The 27,989-nt window shown below is 47.5% G+C and overlaps 2 protein-coding genes and 1 pseudogene across 6 annotated transcripts in view; 1 reads left to right on the forward strand and 2 right to left on the reverse strand.

Annotated features, from left to right (window-relative positions):
* LOC100340393 (ATP-dependent RNA helicase DDX19B) lies at nt 1-27,563 on the reverse strand. Of its 4 annotated transcripts, XM_070062742.1 has the most exons (13): nt 26,252-26,466; nt 16,008-16,081; nt 15,453-15,501; nt 13,472-13,525; nt 12,661-12,796; nt 11,901-11,993; nt 7,290-7,392; nt 4,601-4,715; nt 2,554-2,731; nt 2,029-2,266; nt 1,323-1,485; nt 665-856; nt 1-301 (listed from the first exon to the last, which is right to left on the reverse strand). In XM_070062742.1, exons 6-13 carry the CDS (start codon nt 11,960-11,962, stop codon nt 240-242), a joined length of 1,113 nt encoding a protein of 370 aa, XP_069918843.1. In that variant the 5' UTR covers nt 11,963-11,993; nt 12,661-12,796; nt 13,472-13,525; nt 15,453-15,501; nt 16,008-16,081; nt 26,252-26,466; the 3' UTR covers nt 1-239. The 4 variants fall into 4 exon arrangements, with proteins under 4 accessions (XP_069918843.1, XP_002711765.1, XP_008255829.1 ...); XM_002711719.5 differs by lacking the exons at nt 16,008-16,081; nt 26,252-26,466 and adding an exon at nt 27,443-27,563; XM_008257607.4 differs by lacking the exon at nt 16,008-16,081 and having other exon boundaries at nt 26,252-26,472.
* Nucleotides 1-27,989, forward strand: part of AARS1 (alanyl-tRNA synthetase 1) — a 104,176-nt gene that overhangs the window by 49,585 nt on the left and 26,602 nt on the right. The window lies entirely within an intron of this gene.
* Nucleotides 4,668-7,275, reverse strand: LOC103348517 (dolichol-phosphate mannosyltransferase subunit 1-like; annotated as a pseudogene).

Raw genomic sequence — 27,989 nt, forward strand, 5'->3', positions numbered from 1 at the left:
TTTGCAAAGGGTAAATTTCTGTGTATTCACGCCTAATCTTCCAGAGTTTTGTCAACAATTTTTCTACCATCCCCCATCATTTGCACAAATTTTTGTCAAGTCCAAACATAATTTAAAATGAGGTAGGTAGTTTCTACACGCGCCATCTTCTCGGGGACAGTCAAGGTCTTGGCTGTGAAAGCTCTCATCTCCCAGCAGGGCCTGTGCCAAGGGAGGACACCAGTGACAGGTAGAACGTCTCAGTTGGCTATTTTCTCAATCTCATCCAAATCATCCGTGTCCAGTCTTTCTATCTTCTTATCTGGGGGGAAAAACAAGGGTCAGAGGGAGATGAAGACAGGCTTAGTGTGGAGACGCAGCTGTGGTGTGACTGAGAGGGACAGCCCAGCCGGAAGGGGAAGACACGGGAACACGCCCCGCTCAGGGACACAGCGATACTTCATTTCACCCAAGGACTTCCAGGCCCTGGGCAGCAGGCAGAGCCCCTTTCCCCAAGCCCGGCCATGCCATTTGGCTCCCTGAACTCTGCAGATGTGCTCCCTAAGAACTCCCATAAGGTGGGAAGGGAGAGGAGATGCGCAGTGCAAAGGCCTCTCAGAGCCGTGGGGAAACACCCCCCCCACCTGCCCAGGAAAGGGCACGGGGGGACCCTGCAGGGACTCACTAAAATGCTCCTGGATTCTGTTCAGGATGTTCATGCTGTGCTTGCTGTCAACCATGTTCACGGCCAGGCCCCTCTTGCCAAAGCGGCCGGTGCGCCCGATCCGGTGCAGGTAGGTCTCATTGTCTGGGTTCCCATCCTTGTCCACGGGAAGATCAAAATTGATGACGACAGACACTTGTTCAACATCGATACCTGCGTGAAGGGGGTTGGAGACAGACGGGAGTCAGGGATGGAAAAAGTCAGTGTTGCCCACAGTCAGGCCACTGCACTTTCACTTGCAGTGAGGGAAACAGCCTGGGTCAGGCCACCTCTGGGATGTGAGGACACACACTGGCATGTAGCAGAAGCCAGAGGAGAAAAGAAGAGCGTTGGCAGGTGTCAACACAATTGCAAAATCAGTAAGGAAGCCCCTGCAGACGCAAGTGTGTCCAGGTACGGCTAGAAGCTCAGGTGACTGTACGTCTCCTCCCACCAAACCACGACTCTGGGCTCTCTGCAGCTTCTCATCCCGAGGGGGTCCCAGTCTCTCTGAGAAAGCATGTCACCCCAACCCCACCCACCTTGCCTGGGCCACCTGAGTTTCCGTGGTACAAGGCTTTCTCTGGCTAACAGGGCCTGGGACCCCAAGCCTGGCAGGTAGGACACACTCTCTGCTCACCGCGGGCACACACGTTGGTGGTCACCAGAACTTTCTCTTTGCCCTCTCGGAAGCGCTCAATCACGGCTGCTCTCTGCTCCACCACCATTTCTCCGCTCAGCAGGGCCACCTGGTGGCCTTCCTTTGACAGCTCTGCTGCCAACCAGCTGGCTGTTTTGCGGGTCTGGAGTGAAAAAAATGGTTTTCAATATAAAGACCTATGGGTAAGAAAATGCAGATGCTTGCAAAGAGTGGTCTGTTGCCAATCAAATACACAACAGCTCTGTGCTGAGTTCACTCAGCACAACAGGCTTAAACTGTCTCATAGAGAATGTCAGACCCATGATTGGTTTTGGAGGGACAAATTAAGTGCTCTTGGCTTTTCGTTCAGCAAGCGTACACATTGAGCCCAAGATCTTTATTCCAAAACAGTCTACGTTCCTTATGCTTAACAGTTACTTCAGGGATGTTAACCTGAGGTGTTTCCCAAGTGATCTCTAAGAAGTGGGTAGAGGTAAGGATTCCACCCTCACAACAGCTTCCCCTGGTAACTCACTGCAGCCTGAGGAGCCTAGGCTCAGGGGCAGGAGGAGGCGAGTCATCATTTCCTGCCTGCTCTGCCTGCTGTGCCCTTCCCACGGTGGGAAGCTGGGTCCTCCCCAGCACTAAGGGGGGGTCTCCAGGCAGTGGGCCAGCAGCCCAGCAGGCACCTGCTGCTGCTACTCACGTGGCAGAAGATCATGGCCTGAGCGATGGTGATGGCCCCATACAGGTTGCACAGGGCCTGGAACTTCTCATCTCTGTTGTTGCACAGGACGTAGTACTGCTTGATGGTATCCAAAGTCTCCTCCTCGCGCTTCAGTTTGATAATGTTCGGGTCTGGGACCACTTTCTGGGCAAACTTCCACACAGAGTCTTCAAAGGTCGCAGAGAAAAGGAGCATCTGGCAGTTCCTGGGCAGCATCCTGCAAGGCAGGGCCCGGGCATCTGACGTGACCCTGAGGCTCTCAGCAGGAATAGCAGCCCCACAGCTCGCCCGCTTGCTTGGCTGTGCCCCCAGGAAGGCTACAGGTGCTGTGCAGCATCCCAGGGAGGCCCAGGGGAGCAGCTGAGCCCCAGGTCTCCTCTCTTAACTCAGGCTGGGAGTATGCTCAGTGCTGATCAAGCGAATGCTCTAAGTCCCGAGCAGAGAGCCTGAGAGGGCTAGAAGAGGTGTCTGAAGCACGGGACAAGAGGCTGCCCCGGTTCCTACCTCTGGATGCGGATGCTCTGATCCTGGTGGCCCTGAGTGGCTATCATCACGTCAGCCTCGTCCAGAACAAACACCTTGATCTTCTTGGGGTCAATGAACTTGAGTTTGGAGCACCAGTCCAGGACAGTCCCTGGGGTGCCAATGACAATCTGCTCACTGATCTTCTGCCCTCTTTCCACTGTGGAGACAAGATGCTTTCCTCAGGAATTCCCATGGTAAATTCTGCTCCCTTGCTGAGAAATCCTGATGCTATCATGTATTTGAATGCAAACGTTTTACTGTCTACATTAATATTTTAATGAAAGGTTAGACTACCACTACAATATAATGGACAGAAAAACAGACAAAAATTCTGAAGACATAAGCTATAAAAAATAAAAAGAATGAAACCTTTTTGGTGGTTTTCTTTTCATTATGTATAATCATCTAATTATTTCAGGTTTCTGGTATACTTATGTTTTTCTAAATTTCCTTTTTTGTTTAAAAGATTTATTTATTTATTTGAAAGAGTTACAGAGAAATAGAGAGGTCTTCCAGCCACTGCTGGTTCATCCCCAAATGGCCACAATGGCCAGAGCCGAGCTGATCTGAAGCCAGGAGCCTGGAGCTTCTTCTGGATCTCCCTGAGTGCAGGGGCCCACGGACTTGGGCCATCTTCCTTGCTTTCTCAGGAACATTGGCACAGAGCTGGATCAGAACTGGAGCAGCAGGGACTGGAACCAGCACCCACATGGGATTCTGGTGCTGCATGTCATGATTTTTTTTTTAAGATTCATTCATTTTTATTAATTTTTACTTTTTTAAAATTTATTTATTTGAAAAGCAGAGTTACAGAGAGGCAGAGGCAGAGAGAGACAGACATAGAGAGAGATAGAGAAAGAGATAGAAAGCTCTTCCATCCACTAGTTCACTCCCCAAATGGTTGCAACGGGCCGGAGCTGAGCCTATCCAATGCCAGGAGCTGGGAGTTTCTTCTGGGTCTCCCACACGGGTATAGGGACCCAAGGACTTGGGCCATCTTCCACTGCTTTCCCAGGCCACAGCAGAGAGCTGGACTGGAAGTGGAGCAGCTGGGACTTGAACTAGCACCCATATGGGATGCTGGCACTGCAGGCAGCAGCTTTACCAGCTAAGCCACATTGCCAGTTCCACAGGCCAGGGCCTTTTTTTTTTTTTTTTTTTTTTTGACAGGCAGAGTGGACAGTGAGAGAGAGAAAGGTCTTCCTTTACCGTTGGTTCACCCTCCAATGGCCGCTGCGGCCTGTGCACCGCGCTGGTCCAGAGCCAGGAGCCAGGTGCTTCTCCTGGTCTCCCATGCGGGTGCAGGGCCCAAGGACTTGGGCCATCCTCCACTGCACTCCCGGGCCACAGTGGAGAGCTGACTGGAAGAGGGGCAACCGGGACAGAATCCGGTGTGCCGACGACACAGGTGGAGGATTAGCCTAGAGAGCCACGGCACCAGCCAGGCCAGGGTCTTAACCTGCAGTACCACAACGCCAGTCCCCCACCTTTTTAAATTTTTAAGATTCATTTATAGGGCCAAGGCTATGGCATAGCAGGTAATGCTGCCATTTTTGCACCAGCATCTCATATGAGCACTGGTTCAAGATCCAGCTCCCTACTAATGTGCCTGGGAAAGCAGCAGAAGATGGTCCTAGTCCTTGGGCCTCTGCAGTCACATAGAAGAGTCAGAAGAAACTCCCAGCTCCTGGCCTCAGTCTGGCCCATCACCAGCCATTGCGGCCATCTGGGGAGTGAATCCGTGGATGCAAGATCTTTCTCTGTCTCTTCTTTCTCTCTGTAACTCTGTCTTTCAAATTAAAAAATAGTTTTAAAAAAGAAATAATTATAATGTCTGCACATTACTGTCAAATGGTTCAAGTAAAACATGTATACAAATATATAGAAAAAATCAAATACAGCAAAATGTTAGGTGAGAGCACATATGTATTCATTATTATATCAACTATCAAGTATCTTTTGAAATATTTGAAAAATCAAAATAAGTAGTTAGGTTAATGATACAGGATCACATCTTCATACTCACATTTATTGCCTCGAACAGCATAAGCTAGTTTCAGTTCAGGGTAAAATCTGCCCATCTGCTCAATCACTTTTCCGGTTTGAAGGGCAAGTTCATATGTTGGGGAAAGGCACAGACACTGGGAGGGAAAGAGTGCAGCATTAGAATTCAGAACAATAGGCCTTTGCAAAGAGGAATTACACAAGATTCAGTCATCGCTCCAGCTGAAGGTGAAGCAACAAATATGCAAATTTTTTTAAGATTTATTTATTGTAAAGGCATAGTTACAGAGAGGGAGAGGGCAAGACAGAGAGAATAAGATTTACTTTCCATCTGCTGGCTTCACTCCCCAGATGCCTGCAACAGCCCATGTTGGGGCAGGCCAAAACCAGGAGTCAGGAGTTTCATCCAGGTCTCCCACTTGGGTGGCAGAGGTCCAAGTACTTGGGCCTTCCTAACGCTGCTTTCCTAGGCACATCAGCAGGGAGCTGGATCAGAAGTGGAGCGGCTAGGACTTAAATGGGCCCCCACAAGGGGTGCTGGCATCGCCAGCAGGACTTAAGCCATGCCACAAAGAGGGCACCAAAGAATATGCAAATTAATATGTAAACCATTTGACTCTTCAAGCTGCAGAGTCAGTAATTCTTCTCAGGGGTCAGGACCCTGCTTAGTAAAAACAAGTGAAAACAGACATTCCCCTCTGGAGTGCAAAACACCCCCAGGAGTAAGGAACTGAAATTCCAACTAGAGATTAGTTTCCTTTTCCTTTGCTAAGAAAGTTCTAAGAACTTTCTTTTTTTTTATGTAAAAAAAAATCCATATATATTTATAGGTCTTAATAGAGCAAAACATAATTCAAAGTTGAGAATATTGCTCGTCCAACCAGTAAATTTGAAATTATTTAACTTTTAGTATAAAATGGTGTTTTTCCAAAAAGTGGATCTGCATGGAATTCACCTTCCCTTCTTGGTCATGCTCTCAGAGTACATGTTACAGACATCGTAATCAGCTGCTCTCATGCTTAAATTCACATGAACATGGTAAGCACAAAGGAGCAACCGTCTTTTATGTAGTAGCGGAAAGAGTCAATAATCCTTTCACAAATGAGACTATTTCATTTCCTCCCAACTTGGATTCACCATAAACACGATCCACCAATGATACTGGGAACCTCAGCAATGATATCATTCAGCTGTCTTGCCTGAACAGTCATCTCCATCTGGAAGACGTAGCCTTCAGGAACACATTTCTCTATTAACGTCTGTAGAACTTATTTTCGATACACTCTGAAACTTCCTGTTAGATCAGATGCTCCTGGTCTCAACAAAATCTAGGTAATAAAATTGGCCCCAGGGCTGGTCATTTTGCTTTTCAGATCCCAACCATATACACCTCATTTCCTTTGTAGTGAGTTCCAGAGACAGTATCAACATTTCCTGCCTTTTGTTTCGTGGTGTGACAGATCATTATAATGACGCAGTTTCTTGCAGCATGTTCCACTCCATGCAGTTCCTAGTCCAGCTTCTTCTCGCGAGGTCTCAGGAGAATTCTGTCTGACCCGTAGATATTCCAGCTGTTCAGCCACATCTCGTTCCATCTGGGCTCCCAGCATCTGTGATTATGATTTCATAGCTGATTCCACTCTCAGAGAAGCTTTTCACCAGCAGCCACACAACGAGCAGCAGGTTCTCACGCTCATTGTAGGTCGGCAAGAGCACGGGATACTTGTCCTGTCGCCAGCCGCATCCCTCAGGCTCGCGCCAAAATCCAGTGAACTCCTGACTCCCTTCCGTGGAGGCCATGGCGGAACTGCCAGAACTTTCTAACAGAAGCCAGATAAAGGAGCCAAGCCTGTCAGCAATATCCCAGAACTGGCAAATCATGGGAAAGGGAGCAGTATTCCTGTTACCACTGCAAGATTAACCATATTGTTTGTGTTCAACTTGCAGAGCACAAGTTTATGTAAAAAGTAATACACAGGGCCCTCAGTTGGTTCAGCAGCTTATACTGCTCAAGACATGTCCGCTTATGATTCCAGCTTCCTGCTAATATGCACCCTGGGAAGCAGTGCTAATGGCTCAAGTTCCTTGGTCCCGGCCACTAGTTAGGAAACCCAGATTAAATTCTGGGCTCCTGATTTCAGCCTGGGCCAGCTCCAGCTGTTGCAGACATTTGGTGGAGTGAACCAGCAGAAAGAATATCTCTGTCTGCTTTTCTTCCTGTCTCTGTCCCTCTGCTTTTCAAATAAATAATTAATAATAATAATAATAATAATAAAATAACGCAGTTTGGCTTTCTGTCCACCAAATGGACTTTCCCTCCTAACTATGCTTACGTAGAAAATCCAGGGGGCTGGTGCTGTGACACAGCAGGTAACGCCACAGCCTGCAGTGCTGACATCCCTTATGGGCACTGGTTCGAGCCCCGGCTGCACCAATTCCAATCCAGCTCTCAGCTATGGCCTGGGAAAGCAGTAGAAAATGGCCCAAGTGCTTGGGCCCCTGCACCTGCGTGGGAGACCTGGAAGAAGCTCCTGGCTCCTGGCTGCAGATTGGCCCAGCTCCAGCCATTGTGGCCAATTGGGAAGTGAACCAGCAGATGGAAGACCCCGCTCTCTCTCTCTGCCTCTCCTTTTCTCTGTGTAACTCTGGCCTTCAAATAAATAAATAAATCTAAAAAAAAAAAAAGAAATCAAAATTTGCCAGATCCTTACCTGGGGGTATTTGTTCGCAGGTTCCACTTGGCTGAGCATGGCCAACACAAAAGCAGCTGTTTTACCAGTACCAGACTGAGACTGGGCAATTAAATTCTGTGGGCTACACAAGAGAACAAACTGTTTAGGAGCTTAATTTCAAATAAACCTTAGTTAATAAAAATGAAAAATAAAACCCAATAAGTTAGTTTAAAATTCATTTATAGAAGACGACATTGGCTTCTGCAACAATTACATATGCTAGGTTCACAAGTATAGCAGACTACAGAGAGAAAATTTTGTGGTGGGATTCAAAGCATTTCATGTCTGATCTGCTCTCTATACAGCTGATTCTTTTTTGTTGTTGTGGTTATTCAATAAACTCTTTCATTATTCTAGTTCACAGATTTTTCCATTATAACACCTGTGAGTACTAACACTAAGTAAGGAGACCCCTCCTCAAATTATACAGTAACTAACACGGAGTTTAACATGGAGTAAATGCTGGGTGAAAGGCATTAAAAATTAAGATACCAGGGCCACAACTGTGTGTAGAGAAACACTTTAAGCGCTGGTTTATCAAAACAACACCATTTTAGAAAATAAACAATTCTGAAAACGTATAACAAAACTCAACAGTAAACAAAAAGCAAAATCAAGCAAACCAAATACCTGGGGTGGACATGCAGACTTCCAGGCTTTTGGCCCTAGGACCTGGAAGTGGGTTTGTGGGTTTCATAGAAATTTGTCTGTAGACGGGCTGGTGCTGTGGCGCACGGGTAACGCCCTGGCCTGAAGCGCTGGCATCCCACATGGGCGCCGGTTCAAGTCCCAGCTGCTCCACTTCCGATCCAGCTCTCTGCTATGGCCTGGGAAAGCGGAAGATGGCCCAAGTCCTTGGTCCCCTGCACCTACGTGGGAGACCCGGAGGAAGTTCCTGGCTCCTGACTTCGGATCGGCGCAGCTCCGGCCGTTGCAGCCAATTGGGGAGTGAACCATTGGATGGAAGACCTTTCTCTCTCTCTCTCTGCCTCTCCTCTCTCTGTGTAACTCTGACTTTCAAATAAATAAATAGATCCTTAAAAAAAAAAATTTCTCTGTAGAAAGGAATGTTAGGGCCTGGCGTGACCATGGTGGCCCTGCTCTGACACTGCGGTGTTCCCAACTCCTGTCTCTTCACTGAGGAAAGTAGTATGTCTGACACAGCTGCCTGGGCCTGCTCAGTGGGGCCTATATTCCCAGTCCTTTTGAGAACAGACCCAAATCCCAAAAAGGCATTGCATCCCTGAGGCAGCCCAGAGGCAGCAGGGAGACAATCAGCGTGGGCCCTAGGCTGTGCGGGAGCTGCCCAAGTAGTTTACAGAGAGCAGGTGGGCCTTGGTGTTGATCACCCAGTCTTCCAGGGAGAGCATGTCATCAATGGAGACCAGAAGGTAGAAATACTTTAGTGCCTCCGCTAGGAAGAAACTCTGCTGTTTGTTGTTGTGGCTGGGGATGAAGCTCTACACATCCATAATCCTCAAGGAGCCGGCCTCTGTCTGGTAGTATTTCTCCAAAGCCATTACCACTTCCTGTAGACTGTGTCATGGGTCTGGTACCACAGGTACATGCAGCTCTCAACCACCTCAGATGCAGCATGTAGTAGCTCTCACTCAGCTGGGTGGCCTCCTCTCTGTTAGAGTTGAATCAAAAGGCCCTGGGCTCTAGTTTGGAATCTGGGTGGGCGCCGGTGCTGCGGCTCACTAGGCTAATCCTCTGCCTGCGGCGCTGGCACCCTGGGTTCTAGTCCCGGTTGGGGCGCCGGTTCTGTCCCAGTTGTTCCTCTTCCAGTCCAGCTCTCTGTTGTGGCCCGGGAGGGCAGTGGAGGATGGCCCAAGTGCTTGGGCCCTGCACTCACATGGGAGACCAGGAGGAAGTGCCTGACCCCTGGCTTCGGACTGGCGCAGCGTGCTGGCCATAGCAGCCATTTGAGGGGTGAACCAACAGAAAAAGAAAGACCTTTCTCTCTGTCTCTCTCTCTCACTGTCTAACTCTGCCTGTTTAAAAAAAAAAAAGGAATCTGGGTGGACATACAATTCCTGGCACATCTTGGTAATCTGGGATGCAAGATTTCAGTGATCCACACTGATTTTTAATTTTTTTTATTGTTTTATTCATTTATTTGAAAGGAAGAATTACAGAGAGGCAGAGAGAGAGAGAGAGAGAGAGAGAGAGAGAGAGAGAGGTCTTTCATCTGCTGGTTCACTCCCCAGATGGCCGCAATGGCCGGAGCTGCACTGATCCAAAGCCAGGAGCCAGGAGCTTCTTCTGTGTCTCCCACGCAGGTGCAGGGGCCCAAGGACTTGGGCCATCTTCTACTGCTATCCTAGGCCACAGCAGAGAGCTGGATCAGAATTGGAACAGCCAAGACTCAAACCAGAGCACATATGGGATTCCGGCACTGCAGGTGGCAGCTTTAACCCACTGCACCACAGCACTGGCCCCTACTGATTCTTTTAAAATGTGAATCAGCTCATGTATACTTCTCCGCTCAAAAGCATTCCCATCACTGCTTATTTCATTCAGAATATAAAGTAAAATCTTTTTTTTTTTTTTTTTTTTTTTGACAGGCAGAGTGGACAGTGAGAGAGAGAGACAGAGAGAAAGGTCTTCCTTTTGCCGTTGGTTCACCCTCCAATGGCCGCCGTGGCTGGCGCGCTGTGGCCGGCGCACCGCGCTGATCCGATGGCAGGAGCCAGGAGCCAGGTGCTTTTCCTGGTCTCCCATGGGGTGCAGGGCCCAAGGACTTGGGCCATCCTGCACTGCACTCCCTGGCCACAGCAGAGAGCTGGACTGGAAGAGGGGCAACCGGGACAGAATCCGGCACCCCGACCGGGACTAGAATCTGGTGTGCCGGCGCCGCTAGGTGGAGGATTAGCCTAGTGAGCCGCGGCGCCGGCCTAATCTTTATAGCATCCTACAAGGGCCTTACCTGATCTGCCTTCCCATTATCTCTTGGATCTCATCTCCTGCTACTCTCTCTACCTCCCCCCATCTACTCCACCATAATGACCTCAATGCTACAGAAAACATGTCAGCCAAGCCCCCTGTAGAACTTCTGTACTGGCTGTATTCTGCCTAAGACAAATGTCCCCAGTAAGAGCACCCTAATTCTCTCCTCTCCTTCAAGTCTTTGCCTAAGTGCCTCCTACTTGATGAGATTATACCCTAATGAGCTGACTGAAAAGTGAAAGTGTAATCTACTTTGAAATGCCTTAAAATAAACAAGATGTAGGCTTCCAATGGCAGGATTTGGAGCAGGGATGGGAAGAATCAGGTTTGGCTCCTTTAAGGTCACAAAAAACAGTCCCCATAGTAGCCCAAGCAGTAGGGTCTCTCCCTCTCTGTAATTCTGTCTTTCAAATAAATAAATAAATCTTTAAGAAAGCCAAAATTTTGGCCGGCGCCGCGGCTCACTAGGCTAATCCTCCGCCTAGCGGCGCCGGCACACCGGGTTCTAGTCCCGGTCGGGGCGCCGGATTCTGTCCCGGTTGCCCCTCTTCCAGGCCAGCCCTCTGCTGTGGCCAGGGAGTGCAGTGGAGGATGGCCCAGGTGCTTGGGCCCTGCACCCCATGGGAGACCAGGAAAAGCACCTGGCTCCTGGCTCCTGCCATCGGATCAGCGCGGTGCGCCGGCCGCAGCGCGCTGGCCGCGGCGGCCATTGGAGGGTGAACCAACGGCAAAGGAAGACCTTTCTCTCTGTCTCTCTCTCTCACTGTCCACTCTGCCTGTCAAAAAAAAAAAAAAAAAAAAAAAAAAAAAAAAGAAAGCCAAAATTTTAAAAAGTAAAAAATTAATTTGAAAAGCAGAGTGGGAAAGACAGAGAGAGCTTCCATCCCTCAATTTACTCTTTAAATGCCTACAATGCTGGAGCTGGAGCAGGTCAAAGCCAGGAACCAGGAACTATCCTCTTCTCCCATGAACCCAAGTACCTGGGCCATCATCTGCTGTCTTCCAGATGCATTAGCAGGAAGCTGGATCAGAAGTGGAGACAGGACTCAAGCCCAGGCACTCCAATGAGATGCTGTCTCTCAAATAGAGGCTTAACTCACTGTACCACAATGCCCATCCCTTTCACATTGTTTTCTAAATTTTCTAAATATAGTATGTACTATTTGCATAATTCTTAAAATCAATTCAATTTTTTTTAAAGTTTTTTTTTTTATTTTATTTTTTTATTTTTATTTTTTTGACAGGCAGAGTAGACAGTGAGAGAGAGAGACAGAGAGAAAGGTGTTCCTTTGCCGTTGGTTCGCCCTCCAATGGCCGCCGTGGCCGGCGCGCAGTGGCTAGCGCACGGCGCTGATCCGATGGCAAGAGCCAGGAGCCAGGTGCTTTTCCTGGTCTCCCATGGGGTGCAGGGCCCAAGCACCTGGGCCATCCTCCACTGCACTCCCTGGCCACAGCAGAGAGCTGGCCTGGAAGAGGGGCAACCGGGACAGAATCCGGTGCCCCAACCGGGACTAGAACCCGGTGTGCCGGCGCCGCTAGGCGGAGGATTAGCCTTGTGAGCCGCGGCGCCGGCCCAAAATCAATTCAATTTTTAAAACACAGAAAATTAAAAATAGAAGACAGCTGTATTAGGATACATACGGTTCAGCAAGCATCAAAGGCAAAGCGTTCTCTTGGATCTTGGATGGCCGGTTGAAACCCATGGCATAGACTCCCTGGAGAAGTTGCGGTTTCCTAGAGAAACAAAGATGAAAGCCACAGTCTCTTTAGTTGAGGAACACAGCAAAAAAATTTTTTTCCCTCTTTTAATGTTCCACATAGTTGGCCGGCGCAGCGGCTCACTAGGCTAATCCTCCGCCTAGCGGCGCCGGCACACCGGGTTCTAGTCCCGGTCGGGGCGCCGGATTCTGTCCCGGTTGCCCCTCTTCCAGGCCAGCTCTCTGCTGTGACCAGGGAGTGCAGTGGAGGATGGCCCAGGTGCTTGGGCCCTGCACCCCATGGGAGACCAGGAAAAGCACCTGGCTCCTGGCTCCTGCCATCGGATCAGCGCGGTGCGCCGGCCGCAGCGCGCCGGCCGCGGCGGCCATTGGAGGGTGAACCAACGGCAAAAGGAAGACCTTTCTCTCTGTCTCTCTCTCTCACTGTCCACTCTGCCTGTCAAAAAAAAACATAAAAAAAAAAAAATTAAAAAAAAAATGTTCCACATAGTTTATAGGTAACGATAATTGCATTATGATGAACTCAACATAATGTGTGGTGCAGTGAGTTAAGCCTCATTTGTAATTTACTTAATAGTTCAAATAAAATTCCTTTATTAAACATATGTTAGTTAAAAAATGTTCTGTGTGAAAAAAATACATATAATAGGTCTGGGAGAGACAGAAAGTAAACAAATACTCACAGCCGGAGCTCCTCAAAAGACTTCACAGAGTAGAGGGGGGAGTTGGGATCCCGCTGTAGGACTTCCACTTGGTTTGTGTTATCCACAAGGTTGCTTCTGATCAGTTTGTTAAGCAATGACTGGGCAGCTCTGTCCTCTGTCAGGAAAAAGAACAAATAGTTTCGAAGGTCCATAAACCATGAGTTGATGAACTCATCAACTGCCACTGGTATTTTAAGTAATAGCATGTAATTGTACCAGTACAAGGCACTTAACAGTTTAATCTCTAATTATAATTAAAAAGTTTTATTAAAAAGGTTATTATCCTCACATCACACGACACAGGACCCTGTGAATATTTTAACAACCCTCCTTTCCTGAGGGTGTCTGTTCCTCTAGTCCCAAATATTTATTCCCCTAGTTTGCATGCAGTATAAATTTATTGTTAACAAGTGCATGCCAACAATGAAAACTGGAAATAACAGTCTGTATCTTGATATGGTATAAGTTTTTCACAGTTTGTCATTCACATTAAATGTGTCAAGATGCCACTGTGTTTAACTTCACTAGACAATGAGGATACAACCTAAAATTCCTTTTAAAACACTCCATATGAGAAAATCATTCAGGGAATTTACTGCCTGAAGTTCATCAATGTTCAATGTAAAAATTTGTCTAAAATGTAAATTATTAGAATTTCTTCACTAATTGACTGTTGAACCTTTATAGCAGCACTGTAACTCCTGCTGAAGTCAAGTTGGATATAAAAATGAAGCCTCCCTAACAATCCATTTTCTTAGAACTTCATTTATAAGCTCTATGACTGTGTTACCTTTTTCTTCTTCATCTGTGTTCTCTGTATTAGCATTGGTCTTGACAACAGCACCTTTATGAGACACAAAATGACCATCAATCAAAACCATATCCCATAATCAACAGCTGTGGCAATTCAAATTCTGACACTAGGGGCCGGGGCCAGTGCCGTGGCGTTAATAGGCTAAGCCTCTGCCTGCAGTGCCGGCATCTCATTTGGGTACCAGTTCGAGTCCCACTTGTCCTGCTTCCAGCTCCTTGATAACAGGCCTGGGAAAGCAGCAGAAGCTGGCCCAAGCATTTAGGTCCCTGCACCTGTGTAGGAGACACAGAAGACGCTCCTGGCTTTGGCCTAACCCAGTGGGGAGTGAACCAGTGGATGGTTCTCTCCTTCTCTCCAACTCTCTCCCCTACTCTCTCTGTATCTCTGCCTTTCAAATAAATAAATACATCTTTAAAAAAATCTATTACACTATAAATGTAAAGCCCTGGAGAAAAAAAATTAGTTAGGAAACCCAGACACTGATTAAAAAAATTTCAAAGTTTCTAAATCAGCTAAGGTATGAAACACTGTTGCTTCAATTTCAATTATTTTTTCTTTTTTTTTTTTTTTTTTTTTTTTTTTTTTTTGACAGGCAGATTGGACAGTGAGAGAGAGAGACAGAGAGAAAGGTCTTCCTTTGCCATTGGTTCACCCTCCAATGGCTGCCATGGCCGGCGGGCTGCAACCAGCGCACCGCACCGATCCGATGGCAGGAGCCAGGTACTTATCCTGGTCTCCCATGGGGTGCAGGGCCCAAGGACTTGGGCCATCCTCCACTGCACTCCCTGGCCACAGCAGAGAGCTGGCCTGGAAGAGGGGCAACCGGGACAGAATCCAGCGCCCCGACCGGGACTAGAACCCGGTGTGCCGGCACCACAAGGTGGAGGATTAGCCTAGTGAGCTGCGGCGCCGGCCTCAATTATTTTCTATTCCAGGTCCTCCCACGTTACTTCAAAATCTAACATTTAGTTCTCTCATAGTATCAATATCTCCAAAGTATTACAGAAAGATGATTATTAAGTCAATGATCAGAAACAGCCGGCGCCGTGGCTCAATAGGCTAATCCTCCACCTTGCGGCGCCGGCACACCGGGTTCTAGTCCCGGTCGGGGCGCCGGATTCTGTCCCGGTTGCCCCTCTTCCAGGCCAGCTCTCTGCTATGGCCAGGGAGTGCAGTGGAGGATGGCCCAGGTGCTTGGGCCCTGCACCCCATGGGAGACCAGGAAAAGCACCTGGATCCTGGCTCCTGCCATCGGATCAGCACGGTGCGCCGGCTGCAGCGGCGGCCATTGGAGGGTGAACCAACGGCAAAGGAAGACCTTTCTCTCTGTCTCTCTCTCTCACTGTCCACTCTGCCTGTCAAAAAAAAAAAAAAAAAAAAAAAAAAAAAGAAACCACCTTGATGCTCAACAGTGGAGTATCTATGCAAATCACACAATGCCATTAAAATTCTAGGTGTATAAACTGCTAATTAGTAGAAACTTAAAAACAAGTTATAGTGATGGAAAAGTATTATGTGAATTCAGAGTAGGGTAAATGCCAGATTTCTCCCCTGTAATATTAAATACATCAACAAAAATTTGGTGTTGAGCCTAGACTTTTGATATATTTTGATAGATTTTGATATGATTTTAGATAATTAGAATAGGTAAACTCTCAGGTTACTCATAATCATTCCAAACTGATGAACATTTTAAAAAGTAACAAATAATAGTTGGCAATATAGTGCCAAAGTCTGGAATAAATTTAATAGTTTATAAACCAATTAGGTAGGCTCATTCTTATAATAAGCACTTTGTGATTACAATCTAGTTTGTTAATTCCCAAATGGAAAGACTGCCAGTATCTGCCAGTCCTCTGGTACAAATACAGTTTTTTTTTTTTTTCTAGGCAGTTGTTATGCCCAAACAGAAATACTCAAGGAAATAGCATTTGTTTTCAAACTAGCTTTTACTCACCATTGGCATCCGGTTTGATTTTCTCGTCCTTAAGATGCAAGTTGCTCAACTAAATGGAGAATATGGAGGGAGGAAAGTGTCAGGAGAGTCACTTACAAGATGTTAAAGTCAACAGAGGCTTCCCAAGAAACAGGGAGAAAACAGCCCCTCTCTCAAGACTGATTCTTAGGTTGCTATTCTGGGTTCCTTTTGTTTGCCAAATGACTGAATGAAAATAAACAAAAATGCCCATAAATGTAGTAAGAAAAAATGATTACTGAGCCGCTTAAAATCCATTCTTCCTAATTATAACCCCTAGAGAGAATTATAATTGATGAGTTTGCTTAACTCCTGATTACAAAGACTCTCAGGGGAATATCATTGTTAGAGTTGTCACTCCCTCACAGTCCAAACAAGAGGACACTGAAGATATCCCAAAGAATGCAGTCACACTGCAGACACAGCCAAGGAGGGAGCACTGCACTGACAGCACCCGCAGGAGGGAAGCAGTACAGTGCAGGACTTGTTGAAGCCACGGCACACAGCATGCTGACACACAGCCAACATCTAAGTCACCTTATGCTTCGTGTCTCATACTCTTAACTGGAAACAGCCCCGAGGATCACTGTGTAATCACAATACTCACCAGGCTGAAGTCGGGATAGAAAGGAAGAGATAGATCAGAGAGGCATTTCAAAGAAAGGATTCTTAGGACTTAGATCAAACAATGGGAATTAGGGATCTCCTGGCAGGACTCCTCTCTCCCCTGTAAGAATGCAACTATCCTGGGGCAGGCATTGAGACATAGTACATGAAGCTTAAACAGATAACTGCATCCCAGCTGCTCTGCTTTTTTTTTTTTGACAGTGAGAGAGAGAGAGACAGAGAGAAAGGTCTCCCTTTGCCGTTGGTTCACCCTCCAATGGCCGCCGCGGCCGGCACACCATGCTGATCCAAAGGCAGGAGCCAAGCTTTTCCTGGTCTCCCATGGGGTGCAGGGCCCAAGCACTTGGGCCATCCTCCACCGCACTCCCGGGCCACAGCAGAGAGCTGGCCTGGAAGAGGGGCAACCGGGACAGAATCCGGTGCCCCGACCGGGGCTAGAACCTGGTGTGCTGGTGCCGCAAGGCGGAGGATTAGCCTAGTGAGCCGCGGCACCGGCCTGCTCTGCTTCTAATCCAGCTTCCTGGTAATGCATCCTGGGAGGCAACAGATGATGGCTCAAATGCTTGGGCCCCTGCCACCCACAAGGGAGACCTAGATGGCATTCTGGGCTCCTGGCCCAGCTCTGACTATTGCAGGCATTTGGGGAGTGAATCAGCAGATAAAAGTTATCTCTCTCCCTCTTTCTCTTTGATACTCAGCCTTTAAAGTAGATAGAAATAAACAAACATAAGATCTGGACATTCCACTCCTGGGAATTTACTCAAAGGAATTGAAATCAGCATACAAAAGAGTTATCTGTACCCCCCATATTTATTGCAGCTCAATTCACAATAGCTAAAATATGGAATCAACCCAGGTGCCTGTCAACTGAAGAATGGATAAACCACATTGGTGGGGGGAGGGACCAGTGCTGCAGCATAGCAGATAAAGCTGCTGCCTGCACTGCCGGCATCCCATATGGGTGCCAGTCTGAGTCCCAGCTGCTCCACTTCCGATCCAGCTCTCTCCTATGGCCTGGGAAAGCAGTGGAAGATGGCCCAAGTCCTTGAGTCCCTGCACCCACATGGGAGACCTAGAAGAAGCTCTTGGCTCCTGGCTTCGGATTGGCGCAGTTCCAGCTGTTGCAACCAACTGGGAGTGAACCAGTGGATGCCAAGACCTCTCTCTCTGCATCTCCTTCTCTTTCTGTATAACTCTATCAAGTAAATAAATAAATCTTAAAAAAAAAAAAAGAATCTATGGGATATGTACACCATGGAATACTACAGTGGTAAAAAAAATGAAATCTTGCTGTTTGCAAAAAAATGGATGCAAATGGAAAACATTCTAATTAGTGAAATAAGCCAGTCCCAAAAAGACAAATACTATATGTTCTCCCTGATCTGTGGTAACTAACAGAGTACCCAAAAGGTAATCTATAGAAGTGAAATTGACACTTTGAGATGCCATGACTTTGACAGTCCTTGTCTCAACTGTTCAGGAACAGGGTTTTTGGTGTTTTTTTTTTTTTTTCTATATTATTTGTTGAACTCTCTACTTAGTGTAGAGTTAATCTTATGTGTATAAAGTTAATTGAAAATAGATCTTAGTAAAAAATAAGAGACTAGAAGAGGGAGGAGGAAGAAGGTGGGAGTACGGGTGGGAGGGAAGGTAAGATGGGAAGAATCACTATGTTCCTAATTTGTATTTATGAAATGTATGAAGTTTGTATACCTTAAATAAAAGGTTTCTGGGGAAAAAAAAAAAAACAGAACACAATTCCTGAAATGACAGAAGATAATTCTATTTTTAATTTACCTCTGGGTCTAGTATAAGGCAGGTAAACTAATAAAATATGTAGCAAGACCTAAGACATCATTTAATAAAGGGTAAAAGAAGGAAAATTAGCAAAATTGGGGTTGGTGCTGTGGTGTAGTGGGTAAAGCCACTACCTACAGTCTCGGCATCTGATATGGGTGCTGGTTCTAATCCCAGCTGCTCCACTTCTGATCCAGCTCTCTGCTATAGCCTGGGAAGGCAGTAGAAGATAACCCAAGTTCTTGGGCCCCTGTACCTACTTGGAAAGCCCAGAAGAAGTGCCAGGCTTCTGGCTTTGGATTGGCCCAGCTCTGACTGTTGTGGCCATCAGGGGAGTGAACCACTGAATGGAAGACCTCTTCTCTCCCCCCGCCCCCACAACCTCTGCCTCTCTGTAACTCTGCCTTTCAAATAAATAAATAAATAAATCCCCTTTTTTTTTTTTGACAGGCAGAGTTAAGACAGTGAGAGAGAGAGAGAGAGACAGAGAGAAAGGTCTTCCTTTTTCCATTGGTTCACCCCCCAAAATGGCCGTCACGGCCAGCACTGCGCCGATCCGAAGACAGGAGCCAGGTGCTTCTCCTGGTCTTCCATGTGGGTGCAGGGCCCAAGCACTTGGGCCATCCTCCACTGCCTTCCCAGGTCACAGCAGAGAACTGGACTGGAAGAGGAGCAACTGGGACAGAATCCGGCGCCCCAACCGGGACTAGAACTCAGGGTGCTAGCGCCACAGGGGGAGGATTAGCCAAGTGAGCCACAGCGCCAGCCAAATAAATAAATCTTAATAAATAAAATTATTTTTTAAAAAAGAAAATTACCAAAACCAAATTTTTATTTTTTAAAGGACCACAAGATTCTGTATGTATTGAATTTTATTGCCCTCCTCCCAAGAACCAAGGAAAGAGGGGGGAGGTTGGGGAGAGAGTAATTAAAATTTGTTTTAATGAGTGATTAGTTCAGAATAGAAGAGCCCTGCTTCACTTCACACAAGCTGGTAAGAAACTTCTAGTGTCTATGTGCTTTGGTGTTGGAGAAAGGAGACTCAGAAGAACACATTGGGGCCGGCACCACGGCTCACTATGCTAATCCTCCGCCTTGCGGCACTGGCACACCAGGTTCTAGTCCCGGTCGGGGCGCCGGATTCTGTCCCAGTTGCCCCTCTTCCAGGCCAGCTCTCTGCTGTGGCCCGGGAGTGCAGTGGAGGATGGCCCAAGTGCTTGGGTCCTGCACCCCATGTGAGACCAGGATAAATACCTGGCTCCTGCCATCGGATCAGCGTGGTGCGCCGGCCGCAACGCACCGGCCATGGTGGCCATTGGAGGGTGAACCAACGGCAAAGGAAGACCTTTCTCTCTGTCTCTTTCTCACTGTCCACTCTGCCTGTCAAAAAAAAAACACACACACACACACACATTGGATAGACTGGCAAGAAAGGAAACTGGCAAAAAAAAAAAAAAAAAGCATAAAGCGCAATCATTATAAAACAGTAAGAGTTCATCTGGGGTAGACATTTAGCCTAATGGTTGATTCCAGATGAGGTACCCTCTCCTACAGCCAAGTAGCTGTGTTTGATTCCCAGTTTCAGCTCCTGACCCCAGCTCCAGCCAACACAGACCCTAGGAAGCAGTGACAATAGTTCAAATAATTAGGTGGTAAGGCTTTCCAAGCCTACACACAGAAGTGGCACTGCGGCAAAGTTTGCATTACCTGCTGTATGGTTAGTGAACTAATGCTAAAACTTATGTTGAAAGCAGTTAGTTCAGATACCATTCTTCGCTCTATTTCTTTGGACCAAAAAAGCAGAAAGCAATTTCCTTGCACCCTCATTGGAAATCATTTTATGATACAGAAAACCAACCAAAAGGCAAAACAAAAACAACAAAATTCCACCTTTCACAAATTGACCAAAGCCTTCTCTTATAATATCCACATTTTTTCAATGCTTTTAACTAATATGTTTTTAAGATGTTAAAATAATAGAAAACTGGGGCCAGTGTTGTAGCACAGCAGGTTAAGCTGCTGTTTGTGATGCCAGCATCCTACAAGGGTGCTCAGAATCAAGTCCCAGCTTCTCTACATCAAATCCAGCTTTCTGCTAAAGTGCCTGGGAAGGCAGCAGAGGGTGGTCTGGCTGTTTAAATCTTTAAAAAGATTTATGTATTTATTTGAAAGGCAGAGTGATGCACACACACACAGAGATCTTCCATCCATTGGCTCACTACCCAGATGGTTACAACAGCCAGTGCTGAGCCAGGCAAAGAGTTTCTTCCAGGTCTCCCACGTGGATGGCAGGGACCCAAACACTTGGGCCATCTTCTGCTGCTTTTCCCAGGCAAGGACTGGATCAGAAGAGGAGCATCTAGGGTGCGAACTGGTGTCCACAGGGGATGCCAACGTCGCGGGGGTGGCTTTACCCACTTTGCGACAATGCTGGCCCCAAATAAATAGATCAATAAATCTTAAAGCTACTTGAGAAAGGATTCTTGAGACATAGGGAAAATCTAATGTTAAATGACATATGCTAAATAGGGATTACCTTAGGCAAAACACTGAAGCAGGAGACTTAAAAAGTCTCATCAATTTTGGGGTCCCTTTTCCTCTAAACTGAAAAAGTTGTCTCCAAGCAGAAGAGGAGCCACTGGGGAATGCGAAAAGTAAATAAGCAGAATCTAATATTCACTTACCTAAAATGAAAAAGAGAGGAAGCTTGACAAATACTTAAAATACATACTGAACAATGTGTGCTCTGTACACATCACAGACACCTACTCAGGCAGCCTCTGCGTGGTGGCTCGATGGGAGGAGTTCCACAAGACAGGAGTCAAGGGCATCTTGACTCATTTCTTTGGTTTTACAATGCTCTGATCTATTACCATTTACTTGGGCATGGTTAAGCAGCATGACAAATACTATTTATGTTCAACTAATTTGCACAAAAGAGATAATTCATTAAGATTGCTGCAAAGAAAGTGAGATATAGGTAACAGCACCAACAACGGTGGTGGCTGTTAAATCAGGCATGTCCATAATTCAAAGGGGTAGTTTCTATGATTATTCTCATCCTACAGATGAAGAGACTAAGGCAGACAAGTTACATAATTTGTCTAAGATCATAACAACTAAGTGATAGACCCAGGAAAACAAATCAAAGTCTGTCTCTGAAGTCTAAGGTCTTAAATTCTACATAACAGTGACTCTCATCGTTAACATCAAGTAATTTCCAAGTAAACATAATGGTGCTGCTGTTTTGGAAAACAGCCTCCCAATTTCTCCACAGTTAAACACAGAGTTTATCATATAATCTAGCAGCCCCACTTCTAGCTAGAGAACTGAAAACATGTCCACACAAAAATCTGTCACAAATGATCACAGCAACATTCTTTAAAAAAAAAAATGTATTTATTTATTTGAGAGGCAGAGTCCCAGACAAAGAGAGGGAAATACAGAGATCCACTGGTTCACTCCCCAAATGGCCACAATGGCCAGCGTTGGGCCGACCCGAAGCCAGGAGCCAGGAGCATTTTCTGGTCTCCCACATGGGTGCAAGGGCCCAAGCACTTGGGCCATCTTCCACTGCTTTCCCAGACCATTAGCAAAGAGCTGGATCAGAAGAGGAGCAGCCGGCACCGCGGCTCATTAGGCTAATCCTCTGCCTTGTGGCGCCGGCACACCAGGTTCTAGTCCCGGTCAGGGCGCCGGATGCTGTCCCGGTTGCCCGTCTTCCAGGCCGGCTCTCTGCTGTGGCCTGGGAGTGCAGTGGAGGATGGCCCAAGTACTTGGGCCCTGCAGACCATGGGAGACCAGGATAAGTACCTGGCTCCTGCCTTTGGATCAGCATGGTGTGCCGGCCGCGGCGGCCATTGGAGGGTGAACCAATAAAGGAAGACCTTTCTCTCTGTCTCTCTCTCTCACTGTCCACTCCGCCTGTCAAAAAATAAAAATAAAAAAGAAGAGTAGCAGACAGGAGCATCCCATATGGGATGTCGGTGCCACAGGCAGAGGCTTACCCTACTCAGCCACAGCTTTTCAGCCCTAGCAATAAAACAGAATAAAGTACTGTAATGATACACGTTAGCATATTGAAAACATTATGCTCAGTCAAAGAATCCAGTCACAAAGGATGACTTAGGAGGTGCTGTGTGATACTATGTTTCAGAAGAAGCAAATCGAAGGTAGCTTATGGGTTGCCAAGCCTAGGGTGGTTTTAGAGAAATGGTTTTAGTGACTGCTAATGGTTAAAGAATTTCTTTTTAGGGTGATGTAAATGCTGTGAAATTTAATATGCTGATGGCTGTGCAATTTTGTGTATGAATCTATTGAAAACTAGCGAGCTATATATACTTTATTAATTTATTTGAAAGGCAGAGTTACAGAGGCAGAGGCAAAGAGAAAGAGAAAGAGGGAGCGAGCGAACGAGAAACTCTTCAATCTGCTGGATCACTCCCCAAATGACCACAATGGCTGGCGCTGGGCCGACCTGAAGCCAGGAGCCAGGAACTTCTTCTGGGTCTCCTATCTGGGTGCAGGGACCCAAGAACTTGGGCCATCTTCTACTGCTTTCCCAGGCCATAGCAGAGAGCTGGATTGGAAGTGGAGTAGCCAAGACTCCAACTGGCACCCATATGGAATGCCAGTGCTTCAGGCCGGGGCTTTAACCTGCTGCACCACAGCACTGGCCTCAGAGATATATACTTTAAACAGCTGAAGTGTGTAATATGCAAATTACATCTCAAATACTATTATTTAAAAAAAAGTAACACAGGGCCGTCTTTCTGACAGCAGGTGAAGCAGCAACCTACAACACTGGCATTCCATATGGGCAACAGTGGTTCTTGTCCTGGCTGCTCCAATTCCGATCCAGCTCGCTGCTAGTGTTCATGGGAAAACAATGGAAGATGGCCCAAGTCTCTGGGCCACTGCCACCCACATGAGAGACCCAGAAGAAGCTACTGGCTCCTGGTTTCTGCTTGGTCCAACCCTGGTTGTTGCAGCTATTTGGTATGTGAACCAGGGAATGAAAGATTTCTCTCCCTTGCTCTCTCTCCTATCTGTAACTCTGCCTATAAAATAAATACACTTTAAAAATTTTAAATAAAAATTAAAAATAAAATGTAGGCTTTTATTATTATATTATAAAGTACAAGCCTAAAAACAAAAACAAAATATAAAAACAAAAGGGGTTAAATGTTTTATATCTGAGTTTTATTATCACAGGAAAAATTATTCTGAGTTTCTGTTTTGTGTGTATGTGTGTGTTTTAAAGATTTATTTATTTATTTGAAAGGCAGAGTTACAGAGACAAAAAGTAGACATTTTGGGGAGCAGCTGTGTGGCATAGCAGGTTAGGTCGCCTATAATGCCAGCATCCCATAAGGGCGCCAGTTCCAATCCATCTCCCTGCTAATGCGCTGGGAAAGCAGCAGAAGATGGCCTGAGTGCTTGGCCCCTGCTACCATGTGGGAACCAGGATGAAGCTCCTGGCTTCGGGATGGCTCAACCCCAACTGTGTGGCCATCTGGGTAGTCTAGTGAACCAGCAGATGGATATAACTCTCTCTCTCTTCTCACGCTCTAAAAATTAAAGGGCGAGTCCAAGAGATCCAGCATTTAACTAAAAGAGCTCTATAAAAGAGGGACTAAATAAAAGATGAAGGTGAGGAAATCAGCAATGAAGAAAATTTCCTGGCCGGCGCCAAGGCTCACTAGGCTAATCCTCCACCTAGCGGCACCAACACACCGGGTTCTAGTCCCGGTCAGGGCGCCGGATTCTGTCCCGGTTGCCCCTCTTCCAGGCCAGCTCTCTGCTACGGCCCGGGAGTGCAGTGGAGGATGGCCCAAGTCCTTGGGCCCTGCACCCCATGGGAGACCAGGAGAAGCACCTGGCTCCTGCCTTCGGATCAGCGCGGTGCACCGGCCACAGCGTGCCGGCCACAGCGGCCATTGGAGGCAAAGGAAGACCTTTCTCTCTGTCTCTTTCTCACTGTCCACTCTGCCTGTCAAAAAATTTTTTTTTTCCTATAACTGAAGGACAAGAATGCTCCAAATTTAAGAGACTTGTCTAGTATACAAGTAAAATGGATGCAAACAGACCCATACCAAGCAAGACATGTATCACTTTTTGTATCTGCTGAACAAACAGGATACTCCAGACTTGGAAAGGGAAAAACAACTCACATGAGGAATCATAATTGTCTCACACATCGCAACAAATACAGAAGTCTAGAAGGCAATGGAAAAATGCCTTTAAAATCTGGCAGGAAAGTAATTTTCAACCTACAATACTATTATCCAGATGATAGGACAAAATAAGGTATCTCTATACATGCAGTTTTTCAACAAAAAAATTTCCTTCCCATACACCTCCAAAAAGCTGACCAAAGGCTGCACTAAAATAAAGGAACAAATCAAGGAAGATGAAGACAGGGATACAGAAAGAAGAGGCTCTAACCCAAGAGAAAAAAGCAATTGCCAGAACAAGGCGAAACTAAATATTCTCTGTTCCCCTTCACCTCCCAAAATGCACTGCACTCTATACACAAGGGTGACTAGTTCAGTTTGAAACAAACTAACAGCCTGGGAGAGATGTAATTGATAGAATACTTAATTGGCTGAACATTTATTTATTTGGAAGGCAGAGTTACAGAAAAGCAGAGGCAAGGAGAGACAGAGATCTTCCATCTACTGGTTCACTCCCCAAATGGCCCAACAGCTGGAACTGGGCCAATTGGAAGCCAGGAGCTTCTTCTGGATCTCCCACATGGTTGCAGGGGCCCAAACACTGGATTGGAAGTGGAGCAGCCAGGACTCAAACCGGCACCCACATGGGATGCTGGCAAACATCTTGAGATAAGCTTAGGCAACTAGGCAGAGAGATTGGAATGAACTGATAATACATACAAAATACATGAAGCACAAACACAAAGCAAATAAAAGTTCAAAGGAAACAGTTTTATAGGAAAGTAGTTTTCATGAGTTGGTAGTATAAACATGGAATACTCTAAAATCACAATATTACAATGAAAAATGGCACAAAGAAAAGTGTGCATGTGTGGTGGGGGAAGACACAGGAAGAAGTCACAAGTCAATAAATATTTAAAACTGATTACTGAGGAAGTAGCAAAACAGGCATGTTATTTAGGAAATGAAGAGTAAATATTGCGGCTGGCGCTGTGGCACAGCCTGAAGCGCCAGCATCCCATATGGGCGCCGGTTTGAAAACCGGCTGCTCCTCTTTGGATCCAGCTCTCTGCTATGGCCTGGGAAAGGGTAATTTGCCAAAGTCCCTGGGCCCCTGTACCCACGTGAGAGACCTGGAAGAAGCTCCTGGCTCTGGATCAGCACAGCTCCAGCCATTGCGGCCATCTGGGGAGTGAACCAGCGGATGGAAGACCTGTCTCTCTGTCTCTACCTCTCTTGTAACTCTTTCAAATCAAATCAAATCAATCTTTAAAAAAAAAAAAAAAAAGAGAGCCGGCGCCGTGGCTCAATAGGCTAATCCTCCACCTTGCGGCGCCGGCACACCGGGTTCTAGTCCCGGTTGGGGCGCCGGATTCTGTCCCGGTTGCCCCTCTTCCAGGCCAGCTCTCTGCTATGGCCAGGGAGTGCAGTGGAGGATGGCCCAGGTGCTTGGGCCCTGCACCCCATGGGAGACCAGGAAAAGCACCTGGATCCTGGCTCCTGCCATCGGATCAGCGCGGTGCGCCGGCTGCAGCGGCGGCCATTGGAGGGTGATCCAACGGCAAAGGAAGACCTTTCTCTCTGTCTCTCTCTCTCACTGTCCACTCTGCCTATCAAAAAAAAAAAAAAAAAAAAAAAAAAAAAAAGAGTAAATATTGTCCATCCATCTCAAGAGAAAATTAAGTTGCCTCTCAGAAGGAAAAAATTCTTAAGAACCACAGTTTTAAAACTATTTGACTATAAATTATGTACATGCATAAACTGTTTTATCAACTACAAAAAAATAAGACAAAGGCTTACAGAAGTAAGTACTAACAGAAGTAGATACAAAGCCCACCAGAACACAGTGCTGAGGTTTGAGAAATTAACGCGTAACACATATTTTGCTTACTGTGTGTCAGTCCCAGAAGAACAGAAGGAAGCTAAGAGGACCAGGGGAGGCTTTCCTGGCTGCCAGACCCCCCTACCGCAAGGCGAGCGCAAGCTGGAGCAGTCCGGCAGGCGGGCGATTTAAGGATGGGAGCGCTCACCTGCCTTCCTGAGCCGGACTGCTCAGGCTCTACCATTCTCCTCCCCAGAACCCACCCCTGCCACGACCAGTCTAGGGGCTGTTCTTTCCCAGGGATCAAGTCCCCATCCAGAACTGGTCCCTTGACCCTTTTATGGCTGAAAGCAACCCACCGACTCAGCCGCCGCTTCCTGCTCGTCTACCGCCAGAGCCCACGAGTCGGTGGCCATGGTCCCCAGCGCGGGTGGGACCCTCGATGTGGCGGATTCGCCCGCGGGCACGACGCGGCCGTGGGCTCCGGGGCGTCGCGGCGAGCCCGGTTCCGGCCCCGGCCCCGCAGAGGGGGAAGTCATTCGCTGCCAGTGCTGGGCACCGGAAACGGCGCGCCGCAGTGACGTCAGAGCCCGCGCCCCGACAGCCGCCGCTCTCCGCTCCAGGCTGCGGCTTCCGCTGCCTCGAGACCCCCGCTCTCTACCCCTCCACGGTGCATGCTTTCTTCCTGAATTGAGGGAGTCCTCTTAATATGCACCAACTCAAGTCAACCGACTTCCCAACCATCGCGGCATAGCGTGGTGGCACAGAAGACGCTCACACAGATCCCACAGACCCTAACAGAAATGTAAACAAGCTGCTGCTTGGGTTAATGGCGTCTCATTTCAGAGTGTCAAGTGCAAGTTCTGGGTCCTCCGCACTTCTCATCTAGCTTCCTGCTAGGAGTGCACCTAGGAGACAGCCCAGGCCCGGGTGCTTGGGTTCTTGCCATATTAGTGGGAGACCCAGATGGAGTTAGGGGCTCCTGGCTTCGGCCTGGCCCCGCCCTGGCTATTGCCAAGGAGTGAACAAGGTGTGAACCACCAGATGGAAGTTCTGTCTCCCCCTCTCTGTCATTCTGCATTTCAAATAAATAAAGGCTACTTTTTTAAAAACTATTTCTGCAGACAAGCAAAAAAGTAAACAACATAACAGATATCTAGGTTTCCACCACAAGGCTTAAGAAATAGATACGCATCGAGATCCTAGACTCTCTTACGTTCACCGCCAACACGTCTGTTCAACGTGAGATTCTTGAAAGAACCCGGTTCCCAAAAGGAGGGCGCCGAGAAAGGAGAGCTGGGGAATAAAGGCACCCGGATTTGAATTCAGTCTCCGGCAATTGCTCCCCAGTGGGCGCAGGCGGCCTCGGCTTCCCGCGAAACCCCGGCGTGTACCCACCTAGCTCACAATTCTGCACGGCGCCGGGCTCACCAACAGGGCTCCGTGTATAGTCGCTCCCATTATTCCTTTCCCCTCTCCTCGGGGGTGGGAGCGAGAGACGCCCAAACAGGGGCGAAAACGGCCTCGCTTCTACCCGCACAGATACTCACATCGGCCACCGGCAGGGTGAGCGGAAACCGCCCCATGGCTCGACCTCGGAAACGGCCAGTCGCCCCAGCCATCGTAGCTCAGCATGGCGGTTAGCCTCCCCAACCGCCGTTGGCAGCCCCGGTGGAGCCCGAGTCTCATTGGCAGAAGCCAGTCCCGCCAGCCAATCAGCTGAGGGGAAGGCACATACAATTCCCGGGCATGCGCACACGAGGACTTTGGGGCCAAAGACCTGTGCTGGCTTCCCGCAGAGGGCCAGACGCCCAACTTCCTGAGGGCAGCGCAGTATCTGGTTTCTTTGATGTTAACTTTCAGAGACTGTGTAGTGATTGGTTATGCTGCAGCCTGCGGCACTGGCATCCCATGTAAGTACCGGTTCAGGGCCCGGCTGCTCCACTTCTGATCCAGCTCCCAGCTAATGCACCTGGGAAAGCAGCAGAACATGGCCCAAGTGGTTGTACGTGTGTGGGAGACCCAGAAGAAGCTCCCTGCTCGGAGTCATTTGGGGAGTGAACCAGCAGATGGAAGACCTCTTTCTGTGTGTGTCTC

This window comes from Oryctolagus cuniculus, chromosome 18 (assembly GCF_964237555.1).
Source record: "Oryctolagus cuniculus chromosome 18, mOryCun1.1, whole genome shotgun sequence".
Classification (NCBI taxonomy): Eukaryota; Metazoa; Chordata; class Mammalia; order Lagomorpha; family Leporidae; genus Oryctolagus; species Oryctolagus cuniculus.

What these genes read in the sequence shown, in the direction of transcription:
- LOC100340393 (XM_008257607.4), bottom strand. Translation starts at nt 26,431, where the DNA reads ATGACTTCCCCCTCTGCGGGGCCGGGGCCGGAACCGGGCTCGCCGCGA. An exon ending in AGGAAGCGGCGGCTGAGTCG is followed by an intron (nt 15,502 to 26,251) that starts GTGGGTTGCTTT and finishes TTCTCCATTTAG; the next exon opens with TTGAGCAACTTGCATCTTAA. An exon ending in CACCAACGTGTGTGCCCGCG is followed by an intron (nt 857 to 1,322) that starts GTGAGCAGAGAG and finishes CCCTTCACGCAG; the next exon opens with GTATCGATGTTGAACAAGTG.